The sequence below is a fragment of the Anastrepha ludens genome, chromosome 6 (genome assembly GCF_028408465.1).
Source record: "Anastrepha ludens isolate Willacy chromosome 6, idAnaLude1.1, whole genome shotgun sequence".
NCBI lineage: Eukaryota > Metazoa > Arthropoda > Insecta > Diptera > Tephritidae > Anastrepha > Anastrepha ludens.
Window position 1 is genome coordinate 121,113,642 of NC_071502.1, and position 27,315 is coordinate 121,140,956.

The following is a 27,315-nucleotide window of genomic DNA, read 5'->3' on the forward strand; positions in this document are numbered from 1 at the left end:
ACTTAATTCATAGCTGCTGCTTTCATCCACGAGTCTGTTTGCAGTGGCTTGATTGCTTAGCCCTTCGACTTGTTGGGCATGATTTGCTTTTAAAACTAAAATCTAAGGCAGTTCACCAATTAAAAAATTTTTCGCAAATCTTCAACCGGCTTTAATATATAGATATGTATATTTATTGTACGCTTTACTTCTACATAAACTGCTACTTGACATCATTCAAGGCAAACTCCAGAGCATCAAGTAAGAAAGAAATAATATTTGGTGCCTGTTGACATGGGTTTATTTATTTATTTATTTGTATATGCGCCTAACTTTTCTGAGTTTTCTTGCCATATTTCAATTACATAGACACTTCACCACCCAATGGCCGCATTTCATTTCAATAACCAATACTTATGATATCTAAATTGCTTACAACCATATCTAAGCGACGCTTTTGTCGAGCCTCTGCGAAAACTCGACAAAATATTAGTCGCAAGCACAGTACGATAATCGTACAACCAACAAACGGTGCAGCTAACAAAACTAAGGGCACAACAAAATGCGCTTGTCCAGTGCAACAAACGGCCAGGTGTACTACCAACTATTGTACACATACACAATCAATCAACAACAAAAGCATACTTAGCGAGATACGACACTTGGAGCATCGAGCGTCGAGCGCCAAGTGCCGAGTGCTCGTACCCGCAGTCGCTGCCGACGGTGCCGAACTTTTATCACCACAATTCACTACGATTCAATCCATTTAAGTTCGGTTCAGTTTAGCTCTGCTGAGCTTGACTGCGAGTACATATAAAATATATCGTCGTCAATATATTTGGGGGTACTTGGGTTAGCCGTACCGCCATAATAGCCAGTCGCTTTAGTTCGTGGAGGCTAACATTCGTTTCGTTTATTGTTGTTTGGTTTGTGTGCGCGCACTCTGTAGAATGACCAATTCGTACTCGTAAAGTACGCTCGTACGCGTTTGGCTTGCTGGCTTACTGCCTTGCCCGCACACCGGTCGGTCGTTGCGCCGTTAGGTGATGATGATGGTGGTGGTGCTGAGGTTCGCCGTCGTCATCATCGTCACACCGTCGTTATAGCCGTTTTGGTCGTCTGTCCGTATAACATTACAGGCGATACGATTTCAGCAGTGCAGCAGCAGCAGCAGCGTCGCCAGTATATTTGCAGTACCAACAGCAGCAGGCAGGCATGCAGGCAGCGACGACGGTGTGTTGTGATGCCTCCTCCTCTTTGTTCAGCATTCGATTTCAGTACGATTCCGTATCGTATCGGATTCATTCACTACTGAACAAGACATTTAGCATTTAGTTTGTATTTGGTAAGCGTACGTTTCAGTTCTGTGGCAACTGTCGTCGGGTTAAGAACGTTGTAAACGCTTCAGACTAAAAATTTACACTAATACATAAAAGAGGGCAAGAATAAAATATTTAATATATATATATATATGTATGTTTGGCAATTATGTATGGAAGATAAAGCAAGCGAGAAGTATAAGCGGCATATAACAACAACAACAACAGTAAAACGTTTTTGTGAGTTCATAAATAAATGCGAGTAATTTTGTAAAAAGCAAAAATACGACTCAGCCACGCGATAAATTCAAAAGTGCTTGAAAGAAATGTATCAAAAAAAAAAAAGTGAATTGGAAAAGTATAGAGCAATACGAAATAGTGCGCTTTGCTAAGAATATAATATTGCATGCAATTTAACGGTACAAAAGTGAAAAATTTCGATTAGCAAACCCAGCATTGCTTAGTGCTGCAAGTTTAAAGAATCAAAAGTGCTTTTCAAAAAAATTGGAATTAAAGAAATAAGGATTTACTGCACGCTATTAAAAGTGTAAAAAATAACAGCAAAATATAACTAAGAAATGTGCAAAAATTTCATTAAGAAAGCACGACGATTTCGTTAAAAAATCAGCAAGCGATAAAAATTAGAAGTGGACAAACATTTTTTCGAGTCTCAAAAATTTCAAAAGGCAAACCTGCAACTGCTTGAAGCAAACGACTAATGCTAAGGAAAATTGTTTTTTAAATATACCAAAATTTGAACCGCAAACAGTTCTAAAAAAATAACTCAAAAAAAAAAAACACAAAAACAACAACATTTTCGAAAATTCTAGTTTCAAAACAGTTTTTGAAGATCTTGAAAAGAGAAATTGCGCGAACCAATAAAAAAAGCTTCTTACCAGTGATACAAAAAGCTAACGGATAGTGGCAATTGGTTTTTGTAAAAAAAATATATTTGTTTAAAAACACAGCCAATGTTGCATTTTTGTGGTGTCGCACAAACAACCAATGTTGGATTATAAATTAAACCCATACATTTGGGGGATACAATGAGGCCAGAAAGATACGATGTGAGTAGAAGAATTTGTTTAAAAATAAATTAATGAAACTGAAAGGTTGTATTTTTAGTTTAAATTCGAAGAAATGTATTTGGTGAATATATAAATATTGGGAGGGTTATTTGTATAGTTAGTTTAATAAAAAACACAAACCCAAGAAGATTGAAGACTCCATTTTATTTGACACTAATAGAATTAAAAAATAAAATTGTAATAATAACAATATAAATAGCACTCATAAAAATAAGTTAATAATAATAGTAATCATTAATAATAATAATAAATAATAATAATAATAAATAATAATAATACTAAATAATAATAATAATAAATAATAATAATAATAAATAATAATAATTATCGTTATAATTATAATATTATTAATATGTAATAAAAATTAGAAGAATATATTCATGGCCCTTCATTCCACTATGGAACCACAGGAAGTTATAATAATAATAATTAATTATAAATGAAAAAAATCACCTACTCAAAGTCAAACATTTTATAAGAAAAGTAAGCTATTTACTCTTTACATTAAAAACTGTCACGTCCGACATTTTTGAATATAAAAAACAAAATACTAAATTAATGAAGTAAAAAAAACCAGAATATAAAAAAAAAGTTTTGCTAAAGTAATTAAATAGAAATAGGGTTTGCTTATGTTTTGCTAAACTAAGTCACAAAAGATAAAAAATCAATAAAAATAAAAATATTTTGCTAAATTAAGGCAAAAAATAAAAAAAATTGTTGCCTAAAGTAGTTGAATAAAAAAATTTAAATAAACCAAAATATATTTGGCAAAACTAAGTCAAATAAATATCAATAATATGTATTTTTCTGAATTGACTAAAAAATAATGCCCATTTTTAAAATTATCCAATACATCGTCGCCGCCGCCGTTAAAGCTACGAACTAAAGGGTGATTTTTTAAGAGCTATAGGAAAGTTAAAAAAAAAAACATTTTTTATTTAAATCGATAGTACAGTCCATATAATTTAATGTTTGAAGATTATTTCATACAAAGGTTGACCACGACTGCGCTTCAAATGGTCCATCCGCTTAGTCCAATTTTGGCATACTCTTTCCAATGTTTTGGCCGGTATCTCACATATAAATGCTTTAATGTTGTCTTCCAATGCGTTAATTGAAGCAGGCTTGTCTGAATAGACATGAGCTTTAACATGGCCCCACGAAAAATAATCTAAGGGCGTTATATCGCACGATCTGGGTGGCCAATAGACAGGTCCCGAACGTGAAATAAAATGTTCATCGAACTCGCCTCTCAACAAGTCTATTGTTACGCGTGCTATGTGGCATGTGGCACCGTCTTGCTGAAACTACATGACATGCAAGTCAAGCTATTGCATTTTGGACAACAAAAAGTTGGATATCATTTCGCGGTAGCGCTCACCATTCACAGTTACGTTACGATTCGCAGCATCTTTGAAGAAGTACGGTCCAATGATACCTTCAGCCCATAAACCGCACCAAACTTTGACCTTTTCTCGATACATTGGTAGCTCTTGCAATTCTTCTGGCTGATCTTCACTCCAAAATCGACAATTCTGATTATTTACGTACCCATTGATCCAAAAATGAGCTTCGGTGCTGAACGCAATTTTTCGATAAAAAAGTGGATTTCTAAACAGAAATGGTTAAATTATAAACCAAACTGAAGATGTTTGACAGTGAAACAAAACACGAAACGTGCGTCAGCTGTTTAAGCCAACTGTTTAAAAAGATAATAGCTAAAAAATCACCCTTAACTTTTCTACCAACTTTTCGGTCAAAATAACCAACTAATTTCTTTTTTCATTTACAACTTTAAACTTGAGCGAAAAAACTTATGTTTTGTAAGTCAAGGGTTATAAAAGGGTATTGTAAAATTTTGAAGCTAGTTCGTTACTTAACGCAGTTACTATAAAAGTATTGACCGCTTTTATGATGGAAAATCTCTAAACCCAATACTTCATATGAAAGCAGTAAAATATTTCAAATAAACAAGTTATGGCGACAATGACGATAAATTCCAAGATTTACTGTAAAGAAAAATGACGATAAACAGTAGTAGTTAAATGTAGGTAAATATATTTGAGCTCGGCAGCAGTGAGTAAAAATTACGGGAATGATAATGGGATGACTGTTTGACAAACTAATAAGCTTGATAAGTGTAGAATGGAATTAGAGTAATAATTACGAATACGAGTACAGTGTAATGCCGGAAGAGGAATTAAGAAGAACAAAATAGTAGTTACATACAGATATAAGAGGTGCAAAACGGGGGAAGCAAATGGCGTTCACTTGCAAATTAATTGAAACTTGGTTACTATTTGACCTGCAAGAGCTCTCACACATGAGAGCTTTCATCGGGGTTTTTGTGTTGAAAATTAAGTACAAAGATGATTATGGCTATGTCTTTAACTCTCCTTCGGGCACCCGGGCCTGACCAGGCTTTTTCGACTTTAGACATGAATTTAACATATTTCTATTATAGCTAACGACTTGAGCTTCCCGGTAGCTTTTTAAAATTTAATTTTCTATCGATTTACAGACATAACCTATCAAAAAAGATCCTCGAACAGGGCGAAAAAGGCTATACCCAGGTGCCCAACCGAAGGTTTTAAAAAAGGTGACCAACGGAGGGTTTAGCTACATATTTCCCAGTTAAATGTTTTCGAATACATGAGCTTGCGCATACCACATTTTCTTACTTGTATTATGCGTATGAGTTCATCATCAATTCCTAGAGCTCCAAATTGGAACGTAGGGCCACTGAGCCAGTCGCAGTAACTGAGAACTTCTTTTTGTAAGTGAAAGTTAGCTCAGTTTGTGCAATCCGTCATATGATGGCCTTTCTTATTAGCAGGAGCTTAACTTGTAAGTTTAAGTTTTTGTTTTTTCCTCCCGATTACTCCTTTGAGAAACATAGCGCCTCTACAAGGCTTCTCCAACGTACGCGATTAGATGCTCGTGTCTTAGCAATCGTGCTTCTCTGGCTACTTGCATTAGTTACAGGAATTGAAGTAAGTATTCTAACAAAGTAGGTGATTAGCCTGCCGTAAGCTTAAGTGTGAAGCAGTAAATTCTCGTGCTTGAAAAGTTAACTACGAAAGCATAAAAAAGGTGTATTAGGAAAGCAAATTCCAGTTTTTTTTCGTGAAAGTCATTTATTCTGAGTGTTTTAGTAAACTTTTTAATTTAAGCTTAACTAAATATTGAATTTTATTTGATTTTCCCAAGTCAGCCACGAGCTGGAGAGCACGTGCGATCCTAAATGTACAAGCGACCCCGCTGAACGTAAATTTTCCGCCATTCAACTTAAGTGTAATTCTGTATTGCATTTAAAAATGAATTTCTTATCATGATAAATATTTCTTTAAATACTTTTCCATTATTATTATTATGTGATTATGATTGTGAATTATTTGCTTCGCGCAGAAATGTGCTTATAAAAATAGTAATAACAATTAACTGACATGGCCGAACAAACCCCTTTTAAAAAGGGCATTTTCAAAAGCACACTCATACACTCACATATGTATGTGTGGTATGTCGGTATGCATGTTGCATGCACATTTATAAAAATATGCAAATTCGTGTATATTACAAGGCAGCACAACCCGGTTTTTCCAAGCAAGTGAAGAGCAATCAATGTTTGAAATAAATGTTGAAACATTGCACCGAGCAGGGGCTCGTGTTGGGCGGCGATGCAGGGGGAATACAGCAACCCTTTCCGCAAATTGAATGTCGAAAAAAAGAATGCGAGTAAATGCTTCGACTCGAAGTGGTTGTATGCCACACTTACGAATATATGTGGATGTGTATGCGTGCCATGTAGTTGCAGTAGCTTTCTCAATTAAGTCTGGGTAAAGTGGCAAAAAATTGAAATTTTTTCAAACCCTTCCTTTGCTCCATGTATGAATTTCCCACTGGCTGCTTGTTAGCGTGGTTGTTGTTGTTAGTGCTTGCAGCTGACATGATATAAATCAACTAGTTGTGTAAGAGAAATAAAATAAATAAACGAAATAATGCAACAACACAGAAATTGAATTGAAACAAAGTGAAGTGAAATGCAAGCAGCCTTATAGGCGCACAACCCCTGACAGTAATGCGATTGCAGCGCTGAACTCGCTGAACTGCATGCAAAAGGTAGCAGAGTTGCGTGGAATTGTTTGTATAAATGTGTGCGCGCGCTTGACGGTAGCGAATCGTGCAAATATGCAGGGCGAGATGGCATCAGCGGCTATGGTTTGGGCAGATTAACTGTGCTTCTCTACCTCTCTCCCGCTCTCCACCTCGCTACACAATTTTCTTGTATTATTTGTAACTGCATTGTAATTTAATTGTTATTGTTATTTGTATGCATTGTAGTTGTTGCTGCACTTTGTGTAAGATAATGCGCTCATGCAAAAGGTTAATAAGATTTGCGCATGTATGTGTGTGTGCATGTTTACAGCAGCGGCAGCAAGTTGAACACAAATTTGTATGCGCTGCTAAAGCTCTGCCAACTAACTGGTGAGCAACTGATGTTATCTGCTAACGTTTGACGCGAAAATTCGCATATTGTAAAATTATTAACAATCGCTTGTGCCCCCATCGCTGTATATGTACATATGATGGCGCAGGTGTCATAAACAAGCCCACAAATACGACACTGGATAAGCAGGTTGAGCGCTGAAGCCTCGGAAGCATATGCTTCTTTGCTTGCTTTAATGGCTTTTTGATATTTTTGTTTTCACTAATACTTTTATTACTGTTGGCCATATAAATACTTGAGATAAAAGTAGTTAGAAACTAGTAAAAAAGCAGAGGGAATAAGTACTGAGTTTACTCACTGCTCACTGTTGGAAGTTATTGAAAAAATTAGCAGCGATTAGGCGGCGTTACCACCAAACGCTTTTGCTTTTTGTTTTTGGTGTTTTTGGTGTACTAACGTTATTTACACAAAATTTAATTAAGCTTATCACATCTCTTTATGAGGCTTGTGTGCGTGTCCATGCAGGCTGGCGAAAGGCGGGTGCGTTGGAATTCTGTCTACTGGGTGTGCTGCTGCCTGCCTAACGGGGAGCGTGTGGCGTTTCCGTGGTAGACAAAGATATAGATATTTCATTTTTTTTCATTAATTTCATTCTTCAGCGGAAATAATTTAATTTTATTGCAGTGCAGTAAATTATGTTTTTGTTGTTTTGCTTCCACAAAAGTGAATTTAAGATTTATTAGCGTAGTCAAATAAAGTGCGGAATAGATATTGACAAAAGTACAGATTTTTATTTTTTTCGCTAATTATTGTTGCTCATCTGCATAAACTTCAAGGCTCCATTAAATTAAAAAAAAAGTAAAATTATTATACAATATATTTTGTTTTTTAGTGTTGTTGCTGCCTAGTTGCTTAACATTGTTTTTTGCTCCTCATTCCAAAGTCTGCTTGTTATTTGGGCTTGTTTATTAGAAGTGAAATGACTTTCTATTATCTGTCTGGTATGCGCGCAAATTGATCGATGACATTGCAGATAAAATAGCGAAATGTTTATCGAAAGAAAAGAAGAAGAAATTTGTGATAAATACACGCGCACACAAGTGCAGAAGATTACAAGTGATAATAGTTGAAAATTGCGACACGGCAAACATGCGTGCCACACGTGAAATGACATGCGTAGGAATGGTGCGAGGAAAATTCCAATACGGAATTCTTTTGAATTTATACGAATGAAAAGAAGTAAATAAAAAAGGCTTAGAACAAAAAAATAAAACGCACAGTTAAGTAATTGCGATTATAAAAGCGAATCGCGCTTACAAATTAATACCAATTTTAGATTTTAGAAAAATTAATAGTAGTTATATTTTAATATTTTGCAATGTTTAGGCTACTTGCGTATAATATTTATAAACAAGGTGGATTCAATTTAATAAAATTTGAATTTTGGAAAAATTTAAAACTAATTTTGGTTTAATATTTTGCACTAATTCACAATCAAGCGCATAAAAGCAAAAGTGGGATAAAATTAAAAAATATATACTTTATAACAAATTTTATAACACGAAACTTTTTTAATAAAATGAAAAATTTTTACAGTAAAATTCGTATAATGAGTAAAATTTTTATAAAATGAAACATTTTTTAAGTAAAACTCGTATAATGAGTAAAATTTTTATAAAATGAAACATTTTTTAAGTGAAAGTTCGTATAATGAGTACAATTTTTATAAAATGTATAAAATGTCTCGTTTTTATAACAAGTAAAATTTTTATTAAATATAAGGTTTTGTATGAAATTTCAAACTTTTACGAAATGAATTGAAAATTTTTATAAACTAAAAAATTTTCATAACAAAGGTTTTATAAAACATACAAATTTTACGAAATGCAAGATTTTTATTTAAGTAAAATTTTTATGAAATGTTAAATTTTTATAAAATAAAAAATTCTTATAAAATGTAAATGTTTTATAATAAATATATTAAAATTTTTATAAAATGTGAAGTTTGTATAAATTGTGGAATTTTTATGACTAGTAAAATTTTTTTAAAGTCAGGTTTTTATGATAGGTAGAATATAATTTTTTTTAAATGTAAATTTTTTATATAATTTAAGAAGTTTACAAAATGAAAAATGTTTATATCCACATTTGGACGAATTTTGACTGTTCTTATATCAAAATTTCAATTACTTTTCTTTATAAAAATATGTGTAGTTAATTCTACAACAAATACCATAACAATCCAAGTTCCAAATTTTGCACAAGATTTATAAAAATTCAGGAAATTTGCATCAAAATTCCAAAATTTTTTATTAGAATTTTGGAAAAAAAAATTGTGTACGCAGTTTTATAGCCCATTAAATTTTAGTCTAACAAAGTGCGAATTTCAAGTCGCTCAAAATTTTCGTTAATTTTTGCTAATAAATAAGATCAAGCTCAAAATTGTAGCCTAATTGCACAGAAAATATTGAAATACGATGTTTTGTAACAAAGTATTTGTTCTTTGCTTAAAACACTCCAATAATTTTCTTTAAATTTCTTTTTGTTTTGTTTTTAAAGCCAAATATTCTCCATACTATTCATGGAAAACTGGCGTACTGGCAGTAATTGTTGTTGTAGCAGTTTGAAATAGTCTCCATATACTTCAGGAAGTGGTACTGGAGTGGCAGTTGATGTTGTTGTAGTCCCTTGAAATGTTCTCCATGCATTTCAGGGAATGCTGCTGCAGTGGCAGTCTTTGGCCAGAAGCAAATTCGGGACGTTCCGGTGACGTAGAACTAATCATAGTAGGAACGTTGCTTCAAAGAAGCCGTTTCCCTGCAATGATTGCTTTATTTAGTATAATTATTTGTCATAGAAACAAATTTTTTATTTATGCAATTTATAAAATTCACAAGAAATCGATAGCTTCAAATAAAACTTAAAATGGCAATTATTTCTCTGGCTGCAAGCGATTTACTCATAAAATTTCATTGAAAATCCACAACAACTCAAAAATTTAATATTTACACATACACACACGTATGTGAGTGTAATTATAAGCTTAAGTATAATATTTAAATGCACATACACATACTCGTACATAGCTTAATATATTATTAATAATTTTTCAAAATGACACGTCCCACCTACGCAAATACCCTGCAGCGGCTTACACCATTCACTCGTAGATACCATTTATTATTAATTTCATAGTACAATTGTACATATTTGCCTGAAAGTATCATAATGCGCGATTATTAATAATGGAACATTTACAAAAACAAAAAAAAAAAACAACAACAAAGCATATAGCACATTATACATCATAATAATCGTATTCAAATTTATACAAAAGCGCCGAAACCGGCAGGCGGCTGGTCAAGCAGCCAACGAAGCAGACAGACATGCATATGCAAATACGTACATATGTTTCAATTAGTCACCCACTCACCAGGAATACGCAAATATTAATATACACTTGCTCGCATATAATTATTTTTCACTTTTTTCTACAATTGCGCGCAAGATAAGAAAGAGTTGCCTCAAAAATGCGATTTTTTCTTTTTTGCGTTTTCTCATTTTTATTTCATTTATTTATGCTTTTTTCACATCTCAGCGCTTAATACCAGCGTCTAATAATGAGGTCATAAAGTCGTTGCTGAAAAGCAAATACTTCTTTATTCGGTAAAATTGAGAAGGTGACAATTTAATAAATAAATACGGCGAATATAAAAAATATATGAATAAAATTAAAAAAATATCATATCCCAACATGTGTCGGTATGTATGTGTATACCCAAGCACGTTACTAATAAGATGTTGACAGCCAGTGTTGGGCAGGCAGCTGGTGGTGTCGCGGATTTCGATGCTTAGCGTCAGCGGCCAAAAGTCACTGAAAGTGATAGTCGCACTGCGGGTAGGTGAGCAGTTATCGCCGACGGTGAAAAGTGAATCAAAAGTAATTTGTAATGGTAGCCAAAAATGATGAAATAAAAAAAGTATTGAAAATTTGCAAGGTCAACCGGGTCTAGTGGAGTATTGAAAATTTATTAGCGCGCATTTGTCGGACAGTTTTTCATTCAGTGGCTAAGTCTTGATAATGACTACATACACTTTTATATTCAATAAAAAATGGCTACGCAATTGGCGGCTGTGCTTTTTACTTCTTGGCAATACCACATTTTGTTGTGACAAAAGGGCGTACAGAAATTTGCTGATTTGCAGAAGAATTTCACTTATTTATATATTTCATATATATGTATGACTACGGAAAAGCTTATCAAAGTAATAGTGATAATGTGCAGAGTCATTTTACACCACTTAAACTTCTCGACATTGTTTTGTGACTGCGTTTGGCTTCATGAGAAGTTATAACAAAGAAAAAATGCCACTTTGCATAAATACTTTATTTTCCTCATTTTCATTTACACATTTTCGCTTGCGGTACAGTTTGTTTTTTACCCCTTTGACATGTAAATGCTTGCATTGGCAGTTTTTGACGGCTTGCAGACAGTGACAACTGGTCATGTAAGACATTACTTCAGTTCTCAACTGACACTAGTTTGACAGTCCGCGTTTCTAGATGCTATGTAGAACTTATTAATTTATTGAAAAAATAATAATATATACCAGGTGGCGCAAAATTAATCACTCTATCGGAAGGTTTTTAATTTTACAAATGGCATCGCACGTCAATCATATTTGACATTGGTGAACGAGACACCTGCAGTATACAAATAGATAAGTAATGGAGCGCGTAAAAATCAAAACAAAATTTATTATTATTATGATTATTAGTAAAGCAGTTATTAAAAAAAATTGGATGATTAATTTTGCGCTACCTATATTCATATTTGACATCTGTGAACCAGACTGCTGTAGTGTATAAACAAATATGCCCATCACTCAGCATAATTTGTTTTAAATAAAGTTTTTCCAAAAATAATATTGGATGATTAATTTTGCGCCACCTATATGGAGTGTATGCAGCACACAAGGCAGTTTTGCTCTTAATGGTGGATAAATTTTCAATGTTGAAAAAATATATTTTTGAATATTATTTATTACTTTTGAAAAATTGCTTAATAATTTAATTTGCTCAATTATGAGATATCCTCAATCGCACAAGACGACTAAGAGGTTTCTTGATCAATCAAAAGTTTTGAACAGAAAAAAATATATATATTAGGAAATTCGAAAAAAGTTGCCTAAGTTCCGTGATAATCAACTAAAAGAAAAAATTTTGAGAAAACTAAAAAAAAGTATTTGGTAATTCTGAACAAATGCCAAAACTTTGGAATTTCTTGTAATTGTGTTTACAATTTTTTCTTAAAATTCAAATTCCATTTATAATTTAATTCAAAAATAATAGAGGAAAAAGCGGCTTAAAAAGTAAAAATATTAAGTTTGAACATTTACTAAAATTGTTACAATTTGAAGTTTACTTATAATTTTTTCTCCTCGCGTGGTTCGAACCAGTGCAGCCAAAAAAGGCGGTCGCGAAATAATGCGCAGAAGTCCCCAGAAAATAATCCCCAGGGAAATGAATTTATCTACCAGATTCATGTCAAAACTAATTAGAGATGATCTTCACATGAAAAACTTCCGTCGCTCAACTGTTCATCTTTTGGCAAAGCGTTTGAAAAAAATTAAATTCGACAGATGCAAGCAGCTTCTTCGGGGCACACGATCAACGACCATGAAAGTATTATTTTCACAGATGCGAAAATGTACACTGTTTTTTAATAAGCAAAACCACAAAATCTATGCTAAAACTTCTAAAGATGCAACAAATGTTGTTCCAAAGGTTCAGCGTGGCCACCATCCAGCCTCCTAAATGGTTTGGTGGGGAGTGTCTTGTAAAAGCGTTACTTCTCTGGAATTTTGCAAGAAAGGATTTACGACCGGGGCAAAAGTGTAGCAGGAGGATTTCCTAGAAAGCACGGTGAAGCAGTTGCGCAGTCTTCAATGGGGAGCGTTGGATCTTCCAGCGAGATTCCGCTCCAGTCCATAAGGCAAAAACCACCCAGCAGTGGCTAAAAAACAATATTCCCAGGCTCATAGCCGCAGAGAATTGGCTGTCTGGAAGTCAAAATCTGAATCTATTGGCCTACAGTTTGTGGTCAGAATTGGAGAACTTGGCATGACAGAGATGTGGAGAGTCTCAAACAATCTTTGGTTCGGACATCCACGTTAATATCCGTGGAAGCCGTGCGTGCTGCAAAAGGTGAATGGCCAATCGTTTGAAAGTTCGTGTGAGAGCAAATGCTGACCATTTCGAATGAAAATTTAATTTATTTTTAATAACTTCATTAGAAATGTATTATAAGTTCATATCTATAACGGAATTAACTTTTTTAAAAACTTTCGTATTTTTATTTTTCCTATCATTCAAAATGCCCGCTTAATTTTTCATAATTTTAAAGAAAATATTGAATTAATTTTCATTGGAATTTTCTGCGTAAATTCTTATTTGAACCTCGTTACACCTTGCCGCATATCAGTCGTTAAAAGGCCAACATTTTTTTTTAATTGAATAGTGAATAAAATTAACTCTTAATATGTATGTTTAAAAATGATTTGACGTATTAAGAAGCTCTGCTAACTGTGCACAATGAGTAGTACATCCATAAAATTATTTAATTTATTCCATTTTCGTTTGCTACTTTGAATGCAATTCTGAAGATGCATAAAATCTTATAGGTTTTGTATTTATCGTAATTTTGTGTTTCTCTTTTTTTGTTGTTTTTTGTTTGCATTTTCAACTAGGCATGCAATAATTCACATGTCAAACATATATCAAGCAAAGCATATAACAGCAGCATTGACAGCAGCAGTTGGCAGTTAAGTCGCAAGCAAACTTCACAATACCAATAGCAACAACAACATTAGCAATGTGGCAGTCGAAAAGCAGTCTAAATGGCAGAGGCCATAAAATTTAGTAATATGCGCAAAAGTAACAATTTTAAACAAAAACAAAAACAAAAAAATATAAAAAGTATAAAAAAGGCGTTTACGAAAAACTTCGTGCAATTTTTAGTAGTGAGAATGAACAAAATGCAAAGTACCAACAAATTTTTACTGCTTGCTGCTGCAGCTAATTTATGTTGCATTCGAAAAATGCAACAAAGCAACTACAACCCAGATAACAGCTGTTGTAGCGCGTGCAGGCCGGCACATGCGTGAAGTTGGCGGAATAAATTTTCCTGGCGCCGATGCAAATTTTCCGACCAACGAGCGAGTTAAAAGCAAAAAACAAAGCACCAAAAATGTGCCGTTAAAATGTGGCATGCAAAATTAAAAGCACCTTTTTTAGCACAGGAGAAAGGGGGCAGCAACATTTTTCGTTGACATTAATTGCCACTGCAACGCTTTGTATTTGCAACATTGTTGCGGGGCAGAGTTGCTCATAAGTATTTATTAAGTCTGGCATTAGTCTGAGCGCCAGTGCACGTGCGCTTAGCTACACTTCAACTATTTGCTGGACCAAAGGTGTGGTCCGCACCTTTCTTTCTTTCCGTTCTCATTCACAACGACGGGCTTCGCTTGATTTTCCAATTACCTGGACGCTCAAGCTATTGACTCTTTTCATTCACACAGTGTCACAAAGTTGAGTGGCAGCGATCGAGAATAAAAAATAAAATAAAAAAACAACAACGTACGTGCAGTCGAAGCAGTTAGATTAATTACCTAGCAGTGCAGACATCGCACAATTTGATATGTAGCTGCGAATGCTGTCGCTGTCGCTGCCGTTGCTGGCCGGCAAATGCGCCACTTCTTACCCGTATGCACTCCTAGGCCAGGCCGGGCGACTGTAGGTCAGGTGCGACATTTTCGTAGCTGCCAAAGCAGTTGCATACACATGCACGTACCCGCAGCCATGTTGCCCGGCTGCTGGCTTTGGCGTTTTCGCCTCCGTCTATTGCCCAGGTCACATGTAAACGCTTTGTAAATTACCATAATTTGTGTGTAAATTACTGTCATGAAATTAGGCTCAATAGTTGTTCAATATTTTAGTGCTTGTTTTTCCACAAACTTATTTGTTTTTCCTAAATTTATTTTTATGCTTTTACTTGTCAATATTTTAAGTTTTTTGTATACGACTTTAATTTTCATAGGTCTTTGTTGGAAATTTTATTGGCGCATGGCGCAGCATTTGTGGGCGACCCATTAAAATTGGCGCATGCGTGTGGACGCGCGCTTGCATAGATGCATTGCTAATATTCGTTCGTGTTTTGTTTTTGTTTTGTGTTTTGCTTTCTTTTCGTTTTGTTTTGTTAATAAATTGCAGCTAAGCGCATGCGCAACCCACAGTCAAGTTGAGTGTGGTGAGTAGTGCGCCACGGCGGGCATTGACTGATGGCTAATAGTGTGACATGAGGCGACAGTCGAGCCAATGCACCTGTAAGCCTAAGCAAAAGCATTTTTTGCTTGATGTTTTTTATTTTTATGTTAACATTTATTTTAAATTTTTCTTCATCGTATTTCATGCACACATTTTATTTCTTGTCTAATATTTTTTATTTTCTTCCATTTTCCCGCTGTTCGCTTGTAAATGCATATGCAAATATTTAAAGAATTTTTATTTGCTTACACTTAGCAGCAAGCGAGTGGTTGGGTGGCTGACTGCCTTGTCTGCCTATCCATCCATTGCTTGCTCGCTGGCTAGTCACTCGCTGATTGGCGCTCGTATGGATGTGCACATATAATAAATGACGAGTAAGCAAGTATTTTCAAGTATTTTTTTTAATCTTTTTCCATATTTCCATTTTCTAGAAGCTTCGTGTATTTTTAGCTTTTCAGCCCCCAGCCACCGGTCAACAATTGCACAATTCACAATTACCATCCTGATCAGCAGCAGCAATAGCAGCAGCAGCGACGATGGCAGCGTTCGTGGCACAGTGGCACTCGACTACTTGACCGGCCGGCCTCCCATTAGAATTTTAATGCTCGTACATTAACAGCACACGTCGATAATAATCATTGCCACCAAACAAAACAAACTTGGAGTAGCAAACATTTCCATGCAAATAATCGTTAACGGCCACACTTTTCTGCGCAATGGCGCAGCACAGCTGAAAAAATATTTCATTTCTGATTTTTCCGCACTTCTAACCGCCTACAAACATGTTTTTCAGTTAAACATTTTTTTATTTTCCTTTTTTTTCAGCAACGATGGCGACAACTAATTTGCACCACCGTCTTTTGTGCGCCTTTTAGCTGTTTGACACTTGATTGTGCGCGTGCACACACACATACACATATATATACGAGTATGTGCATTGTTATATATGCTGAGTTATACTCCCCTCACCAAAGTTCCTCCCAGTATATAATGGAAAATATTTTTTTTTCTATTTTTTCATTTTTCCATGTTTGCACCTTTTGCAAATTTATTGATTAGTCGGCTTTTGTTGTTTTTGTTTGGCATTGACAGGTGTTGCTTGGTCATCAGTGCATAAAGTAAAGTGGCGTAGATTCGCATTCGCATTCGCATTCCTCATGATTAACGCTAATTTGTTTGCGAGCAGGCGAAATGTGTTAAAAAATTAACGGGCATGAGTCGCGATTTGGTGATTTTTTGTAATTTCGTTTAAGTTGAAAAATAATTAGAAAAAATCGATAAAAAAGAGTTGTTAATGTTTTTTTTTTTGCTAAGTTTTTCCTAATTTTTTTTAATTTAAAAAAAAAAAGAAGAATTTTTCTAATTTTTTTAAAATTTTTTTGTTTTTTAATAAACAACTATTTTTTTTATCGATTTTTGTTATGAAACGGATGGATCTTTAAAATATCTTAGTGAGTCCCACTAAAGAAATCTAAAGAATGCTTCTTGAAGCACTGAACCTTTCCACAGAAAGTATTGAATGGAGTCCGCCTCCTTCTCAACACTACAGCTCCCACAGAAACTATTTAATGCGTTGTTCAGAATTCCGTAAGCAACTCCATGAGTAGTCGTAAAGTGCCTTTTGAAAGAGGCATTTCACTAAAAGGTAATTAACAAGGAATGCGCAATCATCGTTACATTTCTCTATTTATTTTTTTTTTTTTTTGTGAAAAAGTTGAAAATTGTCACGATTCGCATTACTGCTAAAATTGCTTGGAAAACCCTAACTTGTCACATGAATGAAAGGTTGAGTGAATGCTTTCTGTGTATTCGGTGAAGCTGCTTGCAAAATTGAGTTTAAATTAATGCGCTCGGTACAGCTGTTTTGAACATAACAAACCTTTTAATTAACTTAAGTGAAAATGTGAGCACGTGAGGGAAAAATGGTTTTTGTTTTAGTTACCTGTGTAGGTGTTTGCGAGCGAAAATACTAGAATAGACACAACTTTGTATTTTTGACAAAATTACTTAAGTCGACTTAGTATTTTTACCACTTAAGTAGGAAATTATTGACCTTTTTTTAAACTATTTATGAGATGTTAGTTATTTACTTTAGTAAATTATTAAATAAAATTTAATAATTAAAATATTAAATAATAAAATAACAAAATTTTGATACAATTTTATTAAAATACTAATTTCTTTTGTGAAAGCTCGTGTTTTATCGACTTCAGGGTAAGACCTTTGTTAGGCTGTAAGTTAGGGGTAATAATAATAAGAATATAAAAAAATTGTCCAACCTATGAAAATAAAGTTTTCTAATGGCTTTTCATACAATAACCTCGAAGTAAGCCGTAGTACGGTTACGGGCTCAACCATTGATGGGTAAAATTTCGTTAGAAGGAAAAAATTGTAAAAATACGTGACTAAAACAAAAGCCTTGTAAAAAGACCCCTTCATACATATTCCTCTTTATTGGTGTTTTGTGATGTGGACTAAATTTTCTCTGAAAAAATTTCAAGTTGATGCACTATATGACTATATCTATCTACGCATATGATATTTAAGTTTTTGAAGTATATAGTATTGCATTACGACATCTAATTGAAGTAATAAACAAACGAGCTCCGGTTCGGTTGACAGCGACATTTATTGCCTTCTTCTTTTTAAACATTTAAGCAAATATTATTATTTCAGCTCATTGGCATGGCATAGCGCTACAAATCTGAAAAGGTTTGAAAATATTTGTATTATTGTAATATGGTAAAAATAGAAGTTACCCTTGGAAAGCCGGCATATGACTTACATTTTTTACCAAACTGTAATTAATTAATTATATTTACCAACTTTCTGGTAGTTGGCTATGTGGATCAATATATTGTTGGTAATTGGAGAGTTTTAGTTGAATTTAATTTTAATTAACTTAAAAACTATACCTACTGCAAGGAAAGGATTTTCAAAAAGAAAGAAAAATAGAGACAAAGACACAGATAGAGAGATAGATAGAGAAATAGATAGAGAAAGAGATACAGAGAAAGATAAAGAGAGAGCAAGGGCGTGAGAAATAGTTATAAGAACATATTTTTAATTATGATTCTAAAACCCCATAATACGTCTTTTATAGTCTATCTGGTGGAACGACTTGAACGATTTAAAGTTGCGATCAGCATATCATAATTTTCGGTAGAAGTTATTTCAAAAAAAAAAATTCATAAACGGAATCACGATAAGTTCGTAAATCTTGAATATTCTTTGGACAACGCCAAACCCCAAAATAAAAAAAAAAATATAAAAAAAAAGAAAGAAAGACAAATTTCTCCTAAATAATCCTTAAAATAATTTCTAAAAATATTATATATTGGGATCTGTCCGGAAAATGGTGACTATTCATATCGTTTTTATTGAACCAAAAGATTTAAGTTATTAACCATTGCATTCAAAATTCAAAGCTTATAGCTAAATCGTGCAGAAATTTATTTCCGATTTCATTGTTTTTGACTTATAGATAGGGATAATTGCTTCAGACAAAAAAAAACAAATAATAATAATAGCAATAATAAATACATACAAGTAAACAAAACAAATTGCATTAAATAAATTTTTTTTTTTTAATTTTCTAATTACATGCGCTTGAAAACTAAGTATATTAAAAAATATTATAAGTAAATAAATAAAAAATTAAAATAAATAAACATATATTTTAACTGAATAGATTTTTAATATAAAATATGTTTTACAAAATTTTAATTAGTTTATATATTTTTTTAATATTAATATTAATAATTAGAAAGTCTTAAATTTAAGAGGCTACATGCGACTGAAAACTAGATATATTAAAAAAAATTAAGTAATAAATTTAGGTAGGTAGGTAGGTAAGATAGCAACAGTACCCCAGGTACACTCCAAGTAGCACATGCGTGCCGTTTTGATATCATAATGTGGACCACTACTTGTGAAAAGATTTAGGGGAGAGAAAAACCGTCTACAGCCATCCACTGCTGTTGATGTAGTGGAGGAGAGAAAAGGGATGTACGCTGGAGAATTTCTTCAAGTCATCCCCAAAGAGCACACTAAGGAATCTCAAGCGCCTAGCCGCCAGAGCCGGACATTTGCAGAAAAAGTGTTCCACAGTCTCTTTCTCTGCAGGATCCCCACTGCTTCTGCAATAGGGGTTGTACGGAATTCCAAGCTTCTCCGCATGAGTACCGATCACCCAATGACCACTGAACACCGCAATGAGTTTGGAAATTGAATGGCGGGGGATTCCCATCACCTTAAGCGTTCTGTTTCTATCGTATTGAGGCCATAGCGTTTTCGAAATAGCAGAATAAATTTAGAAAAAATATACATTTCTTCCAAATTCGAAGTTTATGGCGAAAATTTGCTAAGATATTTGTATGTATATTGTAGGTTTCATTGCTTTTGACTAAGAAATTAGGAGAAAATCCTCAAAAAGTAAAAAAATGCGCGCACATATACACACATATGAAAAACACAAAATTTTTTTAAATTTTACTTAAGTTATAAAAAATTGTGGTTTGTTTTTGTTTTTAATATTTTCCAATTTAAAATGTTACATGCGTTTAAAAATTAAATATTAAAAAAAAAATTTAACAAAAAAAAAGTTTTTACAACTAATGTTTTTTTTTAATATATACTATACAAAAACTTATATGGGCTAGAGAACTAAATACATTGAAAAATGTAAAAAAAATAAATTAAAAAAAACTTATAAAAAAGTTGTTAGATCATACATTTTTTTATATAATATTTTCCATTGTAAGAGGTGAAGTGCGCTTGACAACTAAATAAAATAAAACAAAATTTATAAAACAATAAATGAAGAAAAAGTATTATATATTTTATCCAAATTTTAAGTTTATACTAAAACTGTGAAGACCTTTACTTACTTTACACTGCGATAAAAAATATGTCTTTGAAAATTTTTAATTAATTTGTAAAAAATTATAAATTTTGTTTTAATATTTTAAGAGGCAACATGCGTTTGAAAATTAACTTTTACATAGTACAGTCTGCCTAGATGAAATATTCTCTCAATCTTATCACTAAAAAATAAGGCATTCATTATCACTAAATCTTCAGTGGCTTAACAATCCGCTTATTGCATTAACTATTTAGGGCCTTATGCCCAACGCTGGCTAGTATAAAAGTTTAAGAAAAAGAGCCCTTGAAAGTGGCATTCATTAGGCCAGGTAGGTGAGGGGCGTTACATTTTGTCACGTTTCTCTTAAATATCAATTTTTCTACTTCTTGAAGACAAGTTGGACTGGTGCTTCGGAATGTAGAGGTGAATGTGCTGAATATTTATATTTCATGTGCTGAAAAGTGTGCACAAAATATTAATATTAATTTAGTATTTTTAGTAATTTTATATATAGTATTTTATTCTTGCAAATTAAAAAAAATATATATTCTTAGCATTCGAAACCATGTAACGCTTTAACGCGCTTAAGTTCATTAGAAAAGTAGAGCGCGAACTGAGGCATTTTTTTCGATCAACTTTCTTTAAGCCAGTGTAATTATGGAGTTTTTAAAAACAAAAAATATAGGTGCATCATGAAATGTATATTAGATTTGGAAATAGAAAAATTTAAAAGGGCAATTCATTGAGAAATGTCTGCTATTGCCCTATAGCTCTATTTTTTGTCTGAAGAAAGATATTAACCAACAATCCATCACAGCAAAATAAATTTTCCACACATTTGCAGACACATTCTTTCCAGCTGATTCATTATTTTTTCTAAGACATTCTTTTCACTTTAATTAAGATTTTCACTTATTCCAAGCTCCATTTGTTCGATATATTTCTCTCCCTTTCAAGTCACGCCTAAAATGCCACTTCACATGCATTGACGCCACAATCCCATGCAGGCTCGTAATAGCCGGGAAAGCCCAGGCAAAAAACTATTTTAATTGAATTCTTTCGGAGATGGCGTACTCAGTTTCTAATTTTATATTTTTTTAGAACATTTACAATTAATTTTGCACCTTGTTCTTACTTTAAAATTCTTGCTCAGTGGCGACGAAAGCTTTTCAGATACCCATACGCAGGCATACAATTGCAGGGTAATTTTATGGTGTTCACTATCAACTTCTTGCAATACTTTTGAACGTATATACAATGCAACATTTTTTTATTAATAAGCAAAATATTAAAAAAATAAATGTTGAACAAACTGTAAGCAGAGCTAGTAAATTTATTGCACAATAAAAGCGTCTGCCATGTAATGGTTGGTTCAGAATTTATTAGCTGGATGAAAGGCAAATTGAAGAGGAAACTAATAACAATAACAACACATACATACATGAGCCTGCCTGTAATCACTGCAGTAAGCGCAGTTAAGCGCTGAACACTCAAGCGAATAGCTGTTTTTGATGCTATTGGCATTTGCTTTAGGGGTGCCATTTTGCGAATCTGATTTTTATTGAACTTTATGGCATACAGTAGACATAGCAAACATATGCTTGCATGACAAAACAAATGCAAATACATAACTATTGATACACATAGCATAAGTGCTCGAAATATTGTGATAATAAAATTTTACAACTATTTGCTATTTGGTTAATCGAAGCGCAAAACATTTGCACGCAATTGCCAATTTTCCCTGCAGTCTGACGTATGACAAAGTGCGCTCGAACTTTGAAATAAAATTAATAAAAAAAAAACCATTTGCATTCAGGGTTGTTGCTATTACTCTGTGTATGCTGTCAACGATGGTGTGATGATTATAAATTTTCATAAAAATATTTACACTGATATTTACAATGACACTATATTTACGTGATTTTATTAAGTAAATAAATTTGCTTGCCTGCAACGTGCAGCCAAAGTGCCCACTAGGAAAAGGGAGACACAAAAAAAACGTCAAGAATGAATGGGGTGCTTAGTGAGTCATCTAAAAAATTTACATATTTAGTCGACCTAATTATGTGAGCTCGTAGAAATTCTTATCACTAAACGACTAACCATTTTTCAATGTAACAAAATTTCTAAAAAAAATATATAAATACATTTTTTTTTCTCCATTACTGCATATGTGCGCGTGAGTATATGTACGTAGTGACTCATAAAAAGGCTTTGGAAAATGCGCGCAGCCTCCACGGATAGTATTGTGTGGCATTTAAAAGTCACTTAAAATTCAAATCAGTTTTGTGCATTTCTTCCTCTATAAATAGCTGTGAATAACTATGTGCTTGTATGTGCATATGTGTATACATACATACATATCGTCAACGTTGGTGGCTTCAAAGTGCCGCTGCCACTTGGAATTGTAACAATTTTTAAATTTTTCATGCACACTTGGGTGACAAATCGTTCAGGTGATTCAGCGCGCGGCTGCGCATGCAAGGCGGAAAGGGTATTTTTATATAATACATACATACTCACAAATGTCTATATATTAAACAAATTCTACGTCAAGTTTATCTATCTTCCATTTACGCGCAGGCGAAGATCAAATACAGGCAGACCACGAAGAGATGAGGCGTAGTGAGGAACCGCAGAAGTGCAAGAATTTCAATGTGTGCCTTCATTATTATCTACTTTTTCCCAATGCTTGAGGCGCTTGTCTGCGTACCAAAAAAAAAAAAAAAGAAATAAACGAGAAAAGGGCGCACAGAAAAGCAAAGGTGGGAAATATAGCAACTTGATGATTGAGCTGAGAGGTTTATCAAAACGACGCAAGAGGCAATGAGACTGCGTAGCCAGCAAGCATAAACAGATGTTAGACAGAAGATCGCAAAGCGAAAATGTTGAAACATGCTTCTAATACAAAAACAAAAACCAAATGACAAAAACACAAAAAGTAGAAACAAAGGCTAAGCAAACGATTTGAAAAATCCTTGCGGCTACAGGCCCAGCCGAAGCAAAGCGTATCAAAAGCAAAGAAAGAAGCCTGTTACTTGGCGCTTCCCCTTTTTGAAAACAAACCCGCACACACACACGCACGCATGCAACGTATAATGCTCAATTGAAGCACACACACGCACACACTTATCACCTATGCATGCATTTATGTTCATTGCGCCTGCAGTGCGTCCGATTGTTCAATCTGTTGGTGCTTAGAAATATTCAAATGAGCTTGGCGAATTTCGCAATTACACTCAAAGAGGAAAGGATTGCCTGCTCTGCTGCTTGCCATTCATTAATGCCGTTGCGCTCATTTAGCTGAGCATAGAGCAAACAATCAAACAACATAAGTACATTTATGTATGTGTTTTTGTGAAGAAGTGATTTCTGTTTCTTTGGCGACTGCTGCGGAAATCTTATTGAAAATTAGGTGTGAATATGTTGCGGCACGTTTCTGGCCTTTTTGTTGGGAGATTTGTGACTTTAGGTAGGTAAATATTATCAGACAGCTGTCAATGGAGTTATCTGGGCGACAGTTAATTGGCATGACAATGTAAAATGTAAATTTAGGAAAATTTGCTGATTGTAGCAAATTAAATTTAACAAAAAGGTGTGAGATAAGATGTAACAGTACCTGTGTTTGACTGATAGAAATTTATTTATTTATTTTTGCGCTGTGAATATTTTTTTAGCTACATTTTTCAAAGTATTACAGGATACCGCCTAGATACCGAAGGTAGCAAAAAAAAAAAGAAACTGAATATTTTTGATTTTTTGTCGTTTCGAATAGTGAACATTCCGCCTAACTGTAAACGCCCCTCTATCTCAGAGGTAAAAATACAAGGTGGCGCAAATTTAGTCATCCAATTGTTTGAATAACTTTTTCACAAAATCAATAAAAATTACTTTTATCTTTATGCGCTCCATTGCTGTTATAATTTTTGCCAACGATGGTATGACAATCATATTTGACAACTGTAAATTAATACACAAACAGACAAGCAACAGAGCGCTGAAAGTACAAATAAAGACTTGCATCATTCAAAATAAAGTTTTTTTATTTAGTGAAAAAGTTTTTCAAGACAAAATTGATGTTTAATTGCGCGCCACCTTGTATAAGTTTGTAGATAAGTAGTATCAAATCATTAAGTATTTTTGTTGTAGTCTGTAAGAAGTCATGCATTTCTAGATTTAGTAGGAATAAATAAAGAAACGAATAAATAAAATACAAATAATATTAGAGGAGAGCAAAGGCATCTCAACATATCGTCGTCCAATGTCAAAGCGAATTGAGCTTCAGTTGAGAAGATGAGTGTTTTAGCAAAATCTTCCGTTTTTTTTTTATATGTTTGTTTTATTGAAAAAAAAAAAATTTTATTTTTGTTTTAATTATTTTTTAAATTTTTTAATATTTTCTTAGTATTTTTTAAAATATTTTTTTACATTTTTTTCTTTTAATTAAAAAAATAATATTTTTATGATATTAAAAACTTTTCGAGGATGTTTTTGGTCGCGTGACTTCAATTCTTGCACATACTGAACCTTGTAAGTCTTAAGGATCAAATTCTGCATATTCATTACACTTCTTGAAATTAGGCTTAATTGCTATGACGGCTGTTCAATCGACAAAATTTGATGTGCAGTGCTCTTCTTTCAATGCTACCTTACATAAGCGACCTTTTCAATTGAATGGCCGGGACTGTCGCGTATCGCTGTTTCATGTCTTGCAAGGGGCCAGTCAACTCAAAATTTTCTGTTCACATTTTTACCACCACAGACCCTGTTTAATGATTATAATGACCGAAAATATTCACAGTTTTCACTGAACTACAATTTTCGTAGTTGATTATTATTTTTTTTTAATCTTTTCAATTGAAATCAAGCACAATTTTAGTGAATTGTAGATTTTTCATTCAACATTTTTCAAACTGGATGGCAGCTATCACAATAGAATGCTGTTCAAAAAGAAACTCGAACTTGGTAGACCCTGCAAAATGTGTTTCGCCAAAAATCACTGCGCGCTGCATGCTCCTTCATCGACTTCAATACGATTACTTGCTATTACTATTGCAACTAGCGAATTTCATCACCCAATTCCACAAAGCTTCAAATCATTTCGCCATCAAATTTTTCACAGCGATTCTCTTTTGCCAAATGTCAATCAAAATGTTAGGGGAAATTAAGTTAATTCAAAAGGAGGAGCACTACAAAGCTTATAAAAAATATACATACATACATCTTTATAGATGTGCACGCAGGTTTCACAAACAAAAAACAACACCCAGACTCTCTCATTTCTTAAATTAATAATTTTCGCTAAATGTTCGCATACCAAAATAATCTATAAAACAAATTGAAAATATCACGAAATTCAGATAATAGAAAATCATACAGTTGCGAGGCATTAATTTACAAATGTTACTAACGCCAAGAACCCCCTTTTGTAGCCTAATCAGAGCCACTTCACTACAAATATGTCAAAAACAAATATGCACAGTAAGTAAAGTAAGTGCGAGTACAATTGGCAGAAGGAAAAAAAAAAACAAATCAAGTCAACGTGCCGCGGAGATACCAGAGAACGTGCTGATCAAAGTTTAAGTGGCTAATAAATCTAAGGGGGAAGGGTATTAACGGCTAAAACTGTACATAAGTATAGAGCTAAAAATAAATTTTCGTAGAAAACTGATAAATTCGACTAAATCCTCACCGGATTTAATGTCTTATATGAATTAATTGCATTGCAAAAAAATGACATTTCGAATTGAAAATCTTTACCTTTTCCTGCATTTAAACTGCCAATGCTAGCATTACCTCCCGTACACATACGCGCGCAAATCTCATATAATTTGAAATTAATTTATAGCCAGCACAAAGTGTTGGATTATTTTTAAGATTTTGTTTAAAAAAAGTAGCGACAAGAAGTAGACCTAATCGAGACAATTCGAATGGTGCACAATTGGCGCAGAATTTGCGAATTTGGCACGCATCACATGGGCATGGACGGGTGTACTTATACATGCATACATATGTACAGTGTGGGTAATAAAAGTGTTAGGTGGCAGTAACGGAGTCACATTAGGGGCGTGTGTTTTAAATTAGGCGCAATTTTTGATATCACCGTAAAGCGTGAATCTCTTGTGCGGTAATAAAATTGAAGAGTTACAATGTCCTGCTTTATTTTTCCGACTTTGTTAAGTCACTTTTGAAGCCTCCGCCAAAATCCACCTATACCAACTTTTTTTGGAATCCTCAAAACTGTTGTTGAACTCTATTTTCCAAACAGCCTCCAGTTCTAGCGATCGAGTCGAACAGTCGCAGCGATATAGTTTGAATCTCTTCTATGAACTCGACTCAGTGTTCCTTTTAGTGTATTGCATAGTCAGCTAAACCAGATGATTGAGGTGATCCTTTAAGTTTATTGAATAGCCGCTACGCACACGCAGCTAAATCAGATGATTGAGGTGTCTTTGAAGCTATGTACAGCTCGCAATAAATGTTAGCCCATCAATATTTTGATCAATTTTAACTGGTTTTCTTCTTTGGAATGGCCTGAATGAAATACCCTTTTCGAGATGACTGATTGGCTCAAGTTTATGTACACGCTAGATGATCTTCGATATTGGTTTTTGAGTATTCTTATGTCTGAAAGGCATCCTGGAATGCAGGCGCTCTTGTTTAGAGCACTCATTATCGACTCATTGACTTCGTTCGATTAAATGATACGAGTATTAACTCTTTGCATATTGATTTATACTTCTCGTGTACAATTGGCGTAATTATAAATTGTCGCATAACCAAGAATTTTAATTAAAAATATAACAAAGTTTACTATAAACTTATCTTATCTTATTGTTTAGACAAGATGGTTGGGCCGATTGTTTGTACTCCTCAATTTAAAAGTGAAAAAGAGATTTTTTTTTAATATATAAATAAAATCTTAAAAGAGAAAAGTAATGATTGCCACTTATCACAATTGCGTGCTGATATTATGTTTATATATAAAAAAAAATCATATTCATACTTACATGCATATAAACTCAAACCGATTGTAACTCAAATGTCTACAGGTTAAAGTACAAATTTTGTCGTGAAGCAAGTAATTTCGAGATTATGGCACAAGAAAAAAAAAAACAAAAAAAAAACACATTTTTTTCAAGTACAGCAAAAAATAAAAATTATAACTTCCTTCAAAAACACCTCCACCACCATCTTTTTGCGAAAAGCGAAATTATTTTATTGTCAACTAATTACTCTGCATAGACAGTCAACGTCAAAAGAAAGCGTACTCTACATATTGATAAGTT

The 27,315-nt window shown here is 33.5% G+C and overlaps 1 protein-coding gene and 1 long non-coding RNA gene across 4 annotated transcripts in view; one reads left to right on the forward strand and one right to left on the reverse strand.

Moving 5' to 3' along the window:
• Positions 1–27,315, reverse strand: part of LOC128868163 (uncharacterized) — a 119,318-nt gene that overhangs the window by 22,696 nt on the left and 69,307 nt on the right. The window contains exon 4 of one of the 3 annotated variants that reach the window (XR_008455067.1): positions 8,967–9,650. The exons of 1 other annotated variant lie outside the window; for it this stretch is intronic. This is a non-coding gene — a long non-coding RNA (uncharacterized LOC128868163). Of the gene's footprint in view, positions 1–8,966; positions 9,651–20,310; positions 20,478–27,315 lie in introns of those variants that run through there. One more of the 3 variants, XR_008455070.1, reaches the window with a different exon arrangement.
• LOC128868162 (uncharacterized protein DDB_G0283357) overlaps positions 1,250–27,315 on the forward strand; it is a 71,680-nt gene continuing 45,614 nt past the window's right edge. The window contains exon 1 of the mRNA XM_054109964.1: positions 1,250–2,365. Coding sequence (XP_053965939.1) covers positions 2,364–2,365 — 2 coding nt within the window. The 5' untranslated portion in view covers positions 1,250–2,363. The remainder of the gene's footprint in view (positions 2,366–27,315) is intronic.